Genomic DNA, 13658 nt, shown 5'->3' with positions numbered 1-13658 from the left:
GTCGTGTAATTTAGGAATCCAGAAATACCCCTTGCCGACGGTGGAATCCCTCTCTCCCCCCAATCATTGACGTCAAAATTGGAATTCAAAACGGTGTCGTAACCTCTTCCTCGTACGGTAATGACGTGTCATACTACTATTAGCACACGTTAACGACAAAAGCACGAACCGCACGGACAAAACCTGATATAATATGTTTTTTCCCCTCAAAATACGTTCCTTTGCAACGAGACAAAATTAGACTCTACTGTCTCCAACACTTGACGTTGTCGTAGGAGTAATTCTTTCTACGCACAAAAACAATAAATAAAAAAATTGTTGTTGAAGGAAAAATTACGTTTCAACTTCAACTTTTAGTCCTCACCACCATTCACCAATTCCGTGTTTCAGATCTAAAAACCCATTACCCATTTGGGTAATGCAGTCAAAGTTCAAGTCTTTTCCTTCTCCACCCTACAGAGAGTAAAGTTACAGATATACCCATGATCATATTTCCTTGAAATTTTCTTCGGTAAGTTGATTTTGCTGCTAATTATATATAAATATTGAAAATTTAAGGGTGAGGTTAAAGAAGGAGAATAATGGGGTTGGCTGGTGTTCAAGAAAATGGAAATGGGAATGGAGATGTGATATCTGAGATTCCATTAGGGACCAAAACCAAGTACATTAGGATGAATTCTGATCACATTGAAGCTGAAGAAGATGAAGAAGACTTGGCAACTAAAAAGCATGATTCCAACAAATATATCTTTGCATGTGCCATTTTTGCTTCTCTCAATTCTGTGCTTCTCGGCTATGGTAGGTAATTTTATTTCTTTATCTTCACCTTATGAAATTTTTATACTTTAATTTTATCTGCTGCTAAAAATCCCAAATGTGTCAGTAACAATACAATTTTTTAGAACCCCCTATTTAGAGTAGATCTATTGCCTTTTGTAGGATTTGGATATTTGTTTTTGGATTTCTGTATCTTTGTAACAATCACAATGATATATAAATAAAAATACAGGGCTGTTTGTGTAATTTGTAACCACAAATTTATGTTTAATGATTTAGATTGTCCTCTAAATAATGTTGTAGAGGAATTGCATTGTAAAGCTATTATTTATTACATTGTGTCCATTTATGAACTTGTAGATGGTAGGTTCCATAGCATATAAATCCTTTACTTAAATAATATAGGCAATGCTACTATAAGACACTCTTTGATAGTTGAACTTAGATAACTTAAATATTGTAATTGATATGCCAGAACACATTGGTTTATTGTTTGCAACCATGTTGTATTAATTTATTTTATGATATTTACTGCATAAACACCGTCGCTTGTATTTTTATCTATACCATTAATGAAGATCAAAACTAAGGCCATAGCCGTCGTTGCTTATCATTTTGCAGATGTAGGTGTTATGAGTGGAGCAATTATATTCATTCAAGAGGATTTGAAGATAACAGAAGTTCAACAAGAAGTACTTGTTGGAATTTTGAGCATAATATCACTTTTTGGTAGTTTAGCAGGCGGAAAAACATCCGATGCGATAGGCAGAAAATGGACTATTGGTTTAGCAGCACTTATCTTCCAAACAGGTGGAGCTATTATGGCTCTTGCTCCATCCTTTAAAGTATTGATGATAGGTAGACTCTTAGCAGGAGTCGGTATAGGTTTCGGCGTCATGATTGCACCTGTTTATATTGCCGAAATATCTCCACTTCGGAATCCTTCTTGGATACATATCAAACTATGCATTTTCTAAGCTTCCATCGCATATAAATTGGAGGATAATGCTTGGTGTAGGACTTATTCCTTCGGTTGTTATTGCATTCGCGCTTTTCATCATACCCGAATCCCCAAGATGGCTTGTCGTGCAGAATAGAATTGATGAAGCTAGACTAGTGTTGTCAAAGATAAGTGAAAGTGAGAAGGATGCTGAAGAAAAGTTGCAAGAAATTCAGAAAGCTGCAGGGTCAGGAAATGCTGAGAAGTATGAAACAAAAGCAGTGTGGCGAGAAATATTGCATCCTTCGCCACCCGTTCGAAGAATGCTTATAACCGGTTGTGGAATTCAGTGTTTCCAACAGATTACAGGCATAGATACAACTGTATATTATAGTCCTACAATTTTCAAGAGTGCTGGGATAACCGGAAACTCCGAGCTTCTTGCAGCAACTGTTGCTGTTGGATTCACTAAAACAATGTTCATCCTGATAGCGATACTTCTCATCGACAAATTGGGGAGAAAGCCTTTGCTTTACGTGAGCACGATCGGGATGACAGTAAGTTTATTTAGCCTGAGTTTCGCTCTGGCTTTTCTGAGCCACGCGAAAGTTGGGATTGCATTGGCGATTCTTGCAGTCTGTGGAAATGTAGCTTCCTTTTCGGTAGGACTTGGTCCTATATGTTGGGTCCTGTCATCTGAGATATTTCCTTTGAGGCTTAGAGCTCAAGCATCAGCTCTTGGAGCGGTCGGAAGTAGGGTCAGCAGTGGCGCGATCTCAATGTCCTTCCTCTCGGTCACGAAAGCTATAACAGTAGCAGGAACTTTCTTTGTTTTTGGTGTTATTTCGTGCAGCGCGGTTGCATTTGTTCATTATTGTGTTCCTGAGACAAAAGGAAAGAGTTTGGAAGAAATTGAAGTGTTGTTCCAAAACGCGGGTGAATCGGAACAAAGCGAGGTAGAAATGGGAGATGTTGAGCGTCTGATGCAGAAGTCGTGAGTTGGTGGCACACAAATTCTTCGCCGTACTAAGCTTCTAGATATGGTAACTAAGGTTGCACGACTTGTGCATACGCACGAGTATTTTGTTAGTATATAGCAAGTAGTATACTCATTTGGTTGCAGAAAAATCTTTTACATCTGTAATGGTGACTATTTATGCTTTTACAACATATACAAAAAAGGATTTATTATGCATGCAGAGGGACATGTTTTATATATATACACAAACAAAAGAGGAGAAGCTTGATTCTAGTGTTGTAGTCCTTCAAGATTCAAGCCACCGTTACCAGCACCAATATAAGCTTAAGCATTTCTTATTATTCATTTGGTACTATGACTATTTTTTACAGTATGTTGAAAATTAGTTCATGTAGTTTCATGCATGGAGCCATAATTGGAGTTGTCTTGTTGTCTCTTTAAATTTCAATGAACGTGATAAATAGTAGATTTTATGTTTGCCTAGAAAATTGATGTTAAGTTTTACAATAAAATTACTCTTAGAGTAAAAATATTTAAGCATGGATCATTTTATTTAAAAATATATTTTATTCAAATAACTTTTATAAAATGGATTTCATTCAAATTGATGCATTTTTTATGGAAATAAAGTTGATGCCTGTTCGACAAGTGCTCGCTCAAATACACACACATAAATGCAAGACATGGTCTAAAAAATGAAAACCAAAAGACCAGAACAACAAGCTCTTCACACTATTTACCAAGTTTTTATTTATGACTTGAAAAATTGAAATTTGAACATATATATCTTTAGATTTAACCACTTGAAAAGAGAAATAAGAAGGACCAAGATTGAACAATCATGCTACTTCAAAGTGGAATGCTAGCTCAAGTATATTTCATTCATATAGATAAACAAAAATTTACAAAACTAAATTATGCTTTTATTTTGTGTAATTTAACCTCAAAGTTTACATGGTTGTGCAATGCAAATGACAACAACAAAAAATTACAAAGACATGCATGGGGCATATCTTAGGCAAGAAATTTGTGTTTGAACTAACATTGATTGAATCTTTGGGAATTGAAAGTAGGTGGATCACCTATTTGTACCCTCCCCCTTCTTTTTTGTTTTTTCCCTTTTCAAAGTGAGGAGCTATGATGAATAAATCAGACTATATGAACCTAATATCAACATGACTCACAAATATATACAAAAGGAGCATGAGTTGTTGATTTGCAAAATATCTACCTATAAAGATTTCAATTCAACCTCAAAAGGAGCTACATTGTAATTTCCAAAAACATATTTGCATGAAAGATATGTAATCTATTGCAATCAAGGGGAATGAGATTAGACAGAAACTGAAAGTGAGAGTTACATGGATGGAAATAAAGTAGTAGGTGCCTTATTTAAGATTGTGAGATGAGAAATCACTTTCAAAGTTTAATTGTCCTAAATAAGATAAACTAATTGAATATCAATCAATCTTTACTTTCCATTTGTCAACTGCAATCCAAAAATGCATGCAGACATGCCACCGTTATCACCATTAATTGCATATTTAGATTGACAATGATTTTGGCAAAATCACATAAACATTGTAATTTTATTGAAATTTCAAAATGTAGTTTTTGCTAAAATGGCTATGAAAAAAAGACCAAAATGTTCACATCGCATTTCCTTATCATTCAAATATAAGAAAAAGCTTATAATTCAAAGACAGAAAAATGCACACTGACTCCTTATTTTCTAGTCTAGTTCTATAATTGACCAACTTTAACCATCTATATTCTAATATATTATTTTCTACCAATACACAGTTGTTTCACGACCACTTAAAAGTTGCAACACACAATCATTCTTTAAATCTAAAACATGTAAATTCTAAGTGACTAAAATTACAAACTTAATTAAAAAGCTAAGTCATGTTGCAGAAGATGCAACAGCTAGATATGATGCTATCAACAATACTTCCTTTGACCACCTTTAACTTCCTACTTTGCCTATTCCAAAGATGCACTGCAAAACTTTCTTCATGAATTTGCTTCATCTTCTTAACCAACCATTTTGAATGAACCTCATCTCTAGGCCCTATAAACAAACTCCTTATACCTCTCCAATCCACAGGATAAAAGGCAGAAGGTGGAACCACACTGAAATTATTAAACCCTTCTCTTCCACTCACTCTAGAAACCACTCTAGATATTAAATAAGGACCATTATGCCCCCACTTGTTACCATCAAAAGTTAGTGCAAATTCCTCAATGAACTTGAAAAGTAAAGGGTGGTTTTTGTCAAATATTAATACGGCATTGTTCAAACGGTTCCATTTATTTGTTTTGACATCAATGTTCTGTGCTCCAATAGTGTTTCTGAAGTTAGAAAAACTCTTCAAGATCATAACATCAGCATCTATATAAATGCCTCCAAATTTATACAAAAGAGAAAGTCTTAGTAAATTTGAGAGGTTTTGGCCTAAAGAAACTTCACCAGGATTCACATTCCCTTCTTTTAACCGATTAAACCAAGATTCAGCAAGAGTGTTTTTGAAGATATAGTTGAAATCAGGTGCAATGGCAATGACTCTAAAGCCATTTTTCACAAAGGGTGTTAAAATCTCAGTTCCTTTTTCAGAATCCATTGATTTTGAAACTATGACCAAACAAGCTTTTGGGTGTGACTTGAACAAACTTTCAACTGATAACAACTCTCTCTCACCAAATGCTTTCAAGGGTGAAATCCAAGTCATAAAAAATCTAAACTTGCAAGAACAAGAAGAAGAAAAAGAAGAGTTTCCATTGAAAAAAGTATTGATTTTTGTGTGGAAAAGTGAGGAATGTGTTTCAATGTGGAAGCCTGTTAAGCCACGTTTGTGTTTTTTAACCCTTTTGGATTTGTGAATGGGAAGTTTATGGAGAAGAGTGAAATGGGTTTTGTTGATGGTTGGTGAATTATCTTCTTTGAGTGCTAAAAACACAGAAGAAGAAAGTTTTGGTTTGGTGTGTGATGGTGGAGGAAGAAATAGAGGTTTTTTGGGGGAATGAGGAATGTGAATGGAGAAAACTGAGAAAGCATTGTAAGTTAAGAGAAAGAGAAGAAGAAGAGCAAAGAAAGATGATGGTAGAGTGAAGAGAATGGAAAGGAAATATCTTTTGAGGTTGCGAAGGAGTTGGTGAAGGAGAAGAAATGGGAAATATAGGAAAGGATGATTATGATCCTCCATGAGAGAATGAGAAGGTTGAAAAATGTTCGAAGTTTTGGAAAGTATTGTAATGATGGAAGTTGTAAAATACTAGTAGAATAGAGTGGAGAGTAGAAAATGGAGAGAGAGAGAAGTGCATTAAGGAAGCATGTTCTGTTTTGTTTTGGTTCATTCATGCTGCTTTCCTGTCTTAACGCCACTTTCTTTTTTTGCTTCACTTCCATGTAGTGATGGATATTTAGCTGCTACATTGGACTTCATTCTATAAACTATAATTGAACTATCATTACAAAAATGGACTTTCATTCTATTTAATTTAAAATCATATAAATGATAAATTGTGATTGGTCCATAGTATAAAAAATTTAAAGTTACAATGGGGATCAAAATTATCATTTTTATTTTCTCAAAAAAGAGAAGCATGTTTAATATTTGTTGTTTAAAAATAATGCCACTTTCCATCACGTTCCTCTTAACCACCCATTTCAACTGTTCATATGTATCACAACCGCTTCTATTTTTCAAGCTTAGTGGTAAATAATTGGGAACAGTTTTTTTTTTTTTTTTTAACAAAAGGAGAAACAGTTATGATGTTATTATTACTTGTGTTTCCAGCTTTTTTTTTTTTTTTGTGAAAAGATATAGGAGCTTCTCATACAACTAATCTCCTTAGTCAAAACTAGTACTCAAACTTAATTTTCAACTTAATATAAAGTTTTGTATGCTCGAATATAAGAAACAGGAAGAGTGGTTATAGCTAAATTATTCTTTTTAAAAGAAACAGGAACCAATAGATAGATAGGACAACTCGCATACTTCCCGCAATATGATTTCATGAAAAACTAGAAAGTGATTGGTATAAAAATTTGATTAATTAGAGATATTGATAAGTTAGTTCGCAATATATTATAAAAAATTAAATCATTTAAATGTTCATGAATTAAATTATATATTTAAAATAATTCATTTAATTAAAAAAATCAGTTTAATAATTTTAAAATTTTAATTAAGATTTTTTTTAAAGAAATTTTTAAAATAAAAAATAATTAAATAAATCTTTTTTTTTTAAACTTTTTGAGAAAAAAATTAAAAACATTTTTTTTCTGAAAAGTTTTTGACAAAAGAATTTTGAAATTATTTTTTCAAAAAAATTTTTTATCGAAAAATTTTTTATATTTATTTTTCTCAAAAAAAATTGATATTTTTTTATCAAAAGAATTTTAAAATTGTTTTTTAAATAATTATTTTAAAATTAATTTTAACTAAAAATTTGTTTAAAATATTAAACTAATTTATATTTATAAACTGATTTCAGAAGTACATTGAATTTTATTTACAATTAGTTTTCAATAATTAAACCAAATTATTAATATGGTCCAATAAACATCTACTTTGTTTTTTTTTTTTAAGATGAAATGAAATGTAGAAAACATCACAAATTACACTTAAATAAATTATATGTGGTCTATTTTGATTCTAAGTCCATATAATAAGTTAATATGACATAATTTATATATATTATTAGAGACTAAAATCACTTGTTCTTCTATTTGGCCCTTTCAAATACCTAAAACTAAATTGCCATGTTTTGTTAGATTTTAAATATTACTAATCGAATCCACTTTTCAATTTTCAGAATTAATATATACAATAAAAAATGTGGATAAATTATTTATAAACTAACGTCTTGATATATACTCTCGTGTTTATTTATACGTTTTTTTATTAGCTAATATATATTAGGCTAAATTATATTCATGGTCCCTTAACTTAATTTTAGGTAACGTTTTAGTCATTTATCTTTTTTTTTTTTACTTGGTCCTTTATTTTAATTTTAAATGACAATTTGATATTTTATGTTTTAAAATTTCAACAACGTTATACTTTTTTAAACAAAAATTCAACCAAAACTCATAAAATTAATTATATTCTTCAATATAATACAAATTTCATCAAATCCGTAACGCATATCTTCAAATAAACTCATATTTTCATACTTTATTTGATATTATTAAGAATAAAGGACTAAATCGGAAGAAGAAAAAAAATAATGGACTAAAACGTTAACTGAAATTAAGTTAAGGGACCAGAAATGTAATTTAGCCTATATATTATATAAAAAAAACATTTTTTTTTTTTATTTTAAATATTCAATTTTCTTCCTTTCCCTTTTGTTGTCTCTTACTTGCCGGTGGCTTTTTTTTTAATGGTAGTTAATATTAGATTTGATTAATTGGTTCATCTTTTTTACAACATGTACTTTAGTTTGGGGGCAAAGAGCTGGCATTTAAACTCAATGTATTGGGTTTGATCTCTATTGATACCTTTGATATTGGGTAATTAAAAAATAATAAATACTGGATAATTAATACAAAAATATTAAATGCCTTTATCTCATTAAATAAAAATAACAATTAGTTATTGGTTATTGACTTAACTTCACCAAAATATTTATTTGGCCCGTCTTGCAAGGTGTAGTTACCGTAAATGGTCCAAGTAAATTAATGAATTCATGTAAAAGAAAATTACGCATAATTCAGTAAATATAGCTCAAATAGTAAAAATTACAAAAGTATTTGATACGAGAAGGTGCGAATCCGAAACCACACGAATCTTCTTCTCTATACTTAATGTGCCAAAATTTTGTCATTAATTAAGCTTTTGAAAAAGAAAAAAAAAAATAGAGGTTAAACTTAGCATGAACGATGTAGCACTTTTGTAAAAGCTTTTTAAATAGGAGAGCCAATATAACCAACACCACCGGTGACACACCTTGCTATTCCTCCAAAAATTTGGTTAAGTTGTCAATTTAATTAACTATTTTTATTATATAAAAAAAATATATATGCAATTTGATTATTTTCGTATCTAATCTCAAAATTGATAATATGTTAAGCAATATTTTTCCTCTAAAAACATTAACTAATTTTATTATAAAAAATTAAAAATATATAATTTGATTATGTTATTTGTATATAAAAGTTTATGTCAATCTTAAACAACGTTTTTCCTTCAAAAATATGGTAAACTTAATCAATAATTCTCTTACTTAAAAGAAATATATATTAAAATTATAAAAACATATAATTTGATTATCTTGGAAGTGCTCAGCTTAATTAATTATTTTTATTATATAAAAATAAAAACATGTAGTTTCAAAAAACTTATAATTTGATTTCTTTGTATCTTATATATAAAAGTTTGTTTCAATTTTAAACAATATTGTCAACTTAGACAATTTTTATTATAAAATTAAATTAAATTTAGTAATTTGTCTATCTTCATCTTTTTATATATAAAAGTGGATGACAATCTTAAGCAACATTTTTAATCCACAAACATGCATTAATCAACAATTTTTATTACTAAAAAATAAAACATATAATTTGATTATCTTCATATCTTTTATATAAAAATTGATCAAAATCTTAAGCTACATTTTTCTTTCAAAAGCATGATCAATTTAATTAATTAACTATTTTTATCATAAAAATAAAATAAAAGCTTACAATTTAATTATTTATAAAAGTTGATGAAATGAAATGTTGGAAAATTACAAACATCTCTTGCACCTAAATAAACTATATGTGATCTATTTTGATCATAAGTCCATATAATAACTTAATATATCGTAATGTGTATATATATATTATTAGAGACTAAGGTCGCTTGTTCTTCTTGCGGATTTGATACTATCATCCAATATCATCTTGAAATCATACTTGTAAGCAAATCCTTTATCTGTAAGCTTTGTTGAGGCCCATTTGATTGGCCTGTTTGAGCCTTCCAAATACCTAAAATAATTGAATAGTACACGTTTCAGTTATTAATAATTGAATAGTACACGTTTCAATTTTCAACACTATAATATATACAATATTTATATCATGTAATATATTTATATTTATATCATTATTCTATAAGTCTTTTTCGATAGTTTCTTTTAAGCTTAATTGCAGTTTTGGTCCATCTATTTTAGCTGACTAATGAAAGTAGTCCTCCTATTTTATTTCTCCCCAGTTTTGGTCCCCTAAACAGAATTTTAGTCAAAAAATTTGATAAAATATAAATTTTTTGCACTTATTTAAGCCACACTATACCTCAAAATCTCATGGTACAACAATTATACTTGAAATCTATGAGCATAAATGGTATGATGTGACTTAAAAAAATGATATTTCATCAAAAAATTTACTAAAATTCTATTTGAGGGACCAAAACTAAGGAGAAATAAAATATGAGGATTACTTTCGTAATTCAGCTAAAAGAGATGGACCAAAATTGCAATTAAGACTTTCTTTTATACTAATTTTTTATGTCTCTTTGCCAATGATGATTTGACTACTTTCCATCTATCTACGCATCTAACAACAAAATATATGAAAAATTAATATTTTGGTATAGAAAGCAATAACTTATAACTTACTTCTCCTTCAAATTAAATTGTGGATAGTTTTGAAAATAATACTTTGCTATTTCAGCTGATGATACATATGAGTTAGCAACCAAGAATCTTCCATTGATAGATGGAACCTCGGCACAAAAGATATGTGCTTCACAAACATCATCAATGTGGACTAGTGGAATTTTTCCACATAAATCTTCTAAGAACTTCAAAGATTGATATGCGGTTTCATTGTCTTTAAGCGGAGAGATAATCACTGCAACACTTGAGGATATGTAATTGAGAAGACCCTCCCCTCCCACTAGGCCACAAGCTAGACTTACCACCTCAACTCCACCACTTCCATTTTCATCTTTACCATAAGTCATTAATAATTCTCTCTCAGCCAATGTCTTTGAATCAACATAATCCTACAAAATAATTAATTAACCATGATTTGTTATAAAAGGCTATATATGTTTAGTGATACCCAGCTATCAATACTTACTCTAATATTTTTTTCTACATATAAATTTGTTACAGAAAGAGAGATATTTCTAACGGAGAGTTCACAAATTTGTCTTGATTTCAAATATCAAGTACATAAAATTATTTAATGTGTGTTATAAATACAAATAAATAACTTCATACCTAATAAATTCCTAGGAATTCTAGATATTTTTTATCTATACTTTTCTATATTTAGTGTATTTCTAGATTTTCAGATAGAAATTAAGCTACTACGGTATAGTATTGGTATGCGATACAATATTTAAAAAAAATAAAGTATAGGTATCTTAATGAAAAATATACATTTGTTTATATAATTAAATGAAGATAATTAAATTGTTTAAGTCATATTAAAAAATTATAATAAAAGTTTAAAAAATCACAAATCATGTTCGGTTATAATAATAAATAAATTAAAATACACATAAAATAAAATAAATTTACATTCACGGTTAAATAACAAAGAAAATTAGAATATTTACGAGTATTGTATGAATACTAGTACTGAGTAAGTATCTAATACAAGTATTTTATCATTTTATAAATATTAAGACTTATGATGAACCCGTTTGTTTAAGATTTAAAAAATAATAACTTTTATGATATTTATCTTTTTATTATAACATTTTAAAAAATTAATAATAAAGCTTCAAATGAAAATTTAGTTTAAATAATTTATCTTAAAATATCATTTTAAATATTTAATCTATTTGCTACTAATTTTTTTGAATAATGAAATTTTAAAAAATGATTAAAATAAAAAACTGTTTTAAGAATTTCTTCATAAAAATCATTTTTGAAATATATTTTTTTTATTAAAATATGATTTTTATTTTGTTAAAATTTCTAATAATAAATATCTAATTTATTGAATATTAAAAATATTTTTTAATTGGTAACAAATAAATCTAAAACAACTTCTAATATTTTTAAATATATTTTATAAAAAATTATTTTTAAAAATATAAAATCAAAATTACTTTTTAAAAATCTTAAACAAATAGTAAAATATTATTGTCAATATAAAAGATGTACTTCAAATATCATTTGTTTCCTTTCCATTGTTTTCAGGTGTTTTAATCTTCACCTTATAACTTATTTTTTTCATCCTCTCTTTTTAAATGGAAAGTAAAGATTTCAATGGAACTCCTTGTTATATGGGAGGATTCATTCTTTTTTAAGAAATAATTTTTATTATTTTTAAAAAAATAATTTGAAAAATAGAAAGAGAAAATGAGTATTTAAAAAATATAAAATTAGTTAGTTAGTTAGTTACCAGATGGAGAGAGGGGAGAGAAGAATGAAGAGGCGTCCAACAAGTTTCATCAAGGAAGTCTTTGTAACCACTTCCATCTTCCTTCACCGGAGAAGAAGCAACCACGCTGCCTGTGTAAATCAAACGCTTCACTGTTCCTGATTTTATACAATTCCTAACAATGCTTTTTACCCCTTCTATTGCGGCTTCACCTACACTCTTAAACTGCTACCAACAATTCAATTTCAAATTCAAACATATAATAATACTAATTTCGACTTTTGTGATTTTTTAGTGAAATCAACCTGTGAATGAATTTGATGTTGAAAGGGAGTAGCAATGTGAAATACAAACTCACAACCTTCAATTGCAACCCCAAACTCATCTGGTTTGTATATGTCAGCTTCAAATAACACAAGTCTAGTATTTGCATAAGGGAACCCTCTTAGAAGTCCTACTTTCCTCTCGTCCTCTGAAAAATTCATTCATTCAGTCTCTCTACTTGTAAAAGAAAATGATGGAAATTTTTTATAAATATCACTCGAATAATAAAAATTGTAAGAATAGTTGATACGTAGAGTGAATATTCATACTCAAATACTTAATGTGCATAGTTTTCACCATGAATTGAGGTTTTGAAAAATAAAAAGGAGAGGTTGAGAGTGATAGAATGAATACTCAAGCTTCTAAGAGTAGCATGAACGGTGTAGCCCTTTGCTAAAAGCTTTTTGACTAGGAGGGAGCCAATATAACCAGCACCACCGGTGACACACACCTTGCAATTCCTTTCCATAATAACGTGCCTTCTTTTTTTCTTCTTAATTATCAAACTCTTTGCTTTTTTTATAACATTTCTGATATGGAGGTAAATTGTGAGCCAAACTACGTACGTTGTAGCTTATATATATATATAGTATATAATAATAAATATTACGTAAACTACTATGACCACAGAAAAGTAATGCATTTATCTACCTATGAAATAAAAATATAGTAATGCATTATTTACCTACCAATGGTACAAATTTAGACACGTACGTTGTAGCAACATATTTTAGTAACTTGTAAGTTGAGGGTTTCTTTCTTCACGATGTTTTAACTTTTTAGTTTTGATATCTATAAAGAAAATACTAAACTCTCCCAAATTACAAATATGTAATAAACTATCAAATTAAAAATAATTCTCCCATTATGTTGGATAAATACGAATTAATTTATGCTACCTAATGAAAATATAAAATTAAGTATTAGGTCTATATTTTCTTAGTTTTTGAAGTGTTCACTGTAATATTAAATATAAGTAAATTTTGATCAAATAAATTTGATATATTAAATTGATAATTAATAGGTATTAGAATAACTTATTAAGTATTATTTTACCTTTTAACTATTAAGTTGAATCTTCATTTGTCTTTTATTTATGTTTTTGTTAAATTGATTTTTTTTTCTCTTCCATGTTTTTATTAGGTCTTATTTAACTTTTTAAGAATTAAGTTAGTTTTTTTTGTCCATTTTTCAAATAATTGTTAAGTTTTATATAACTTTGTAACTATTAAAATGGTTTGTTAGTATTGATATTCTGTTGATCTTTAAATATTTTATAGTTTGAACAACATGTAACTATTTTA

At 28.8% G+C, this 13658-nt stretch overlaps 2 protein-coding genes and 1 pseudogene across 2 annotated transcripts; 1 reads left to right on the top strand and 2 right to left on the bottom strand.

The window, feature by feature from the left end:
• Positions 1 to 203: 203 nt before the first annotated feature.
• LOC101490417 (probable polyol transporter 4) lies at positions 204 to 3111 on the top strand (annotated as a pseudogene).
• A 1216-nt stretch (positions 3112 to 4327) lies between these two features.
• On the bottom strand, positions 4328 to 6030 carry LOC101490091 (uncharacterized protein At4g19900). The gene has a single exon (XM_004485709.4). It carries the CDS (start codon positions 5900 to 5902, stop codon positions 4598 to 4600), a length of 1305 nt encoding a protein of 434 aa, XP_004485766.1. The 5' UTR covers positions 5903 to 6030; the 3' UTR covers positions 4328 to 4597.
• A 3344-nt stretch (positions 6031 to 9374) lies between these two features.
• LOC101489772 (NADPH HC-toxin reductase 1-like) lies at positions 9375 to 12922 on the bottom strand. The gene is made up of 5 exons (XM_004485708.4): positions 12709 to 12922; positions 12336 to 12502; positions 12052 to 12255; positions 10308 to 10696; positions 9375 to 9675 (listed from the first exon to the last, which is right to left on the bottom strand). The coding sequence occupies exons 1-5, from the start codon at positions 12821 to 12823 to the stop codon at positions 9534 to 9536; spliced, it is 1017 nt and encodes a 338-aa protein (XP_004485765.1). The 5' UTR covers positions 12824 to 12922; the 3' UTR covers positions 9375 to 9533.
• Positions 12923 to 13658: the final 736 nt, after the last annotated feature.

This window comes from Cicer arietinum, chromosome 1, assembly GCF_000331145.2.
Source record: "Cicer arietinum cultivar CDC Frontier isolate Library 1 chromosome 1, Cicar.CDCFrontier_v2.0, whole genome shotgun sequence".
In the NCBI taxonomy this organism is placed as follows: domain Eukaryota; kingdom Viridiplantae; phylum Streptophyta; class Magnoliopsida; order Fabales; family Fabaceae; genus Cicer; species Cicer arietinum.
The sequence above is the reverse complement of the archived record's forward strand: the minus strand, read 5'-3'. Positions and strand labels throughout refer to the sequence as shown.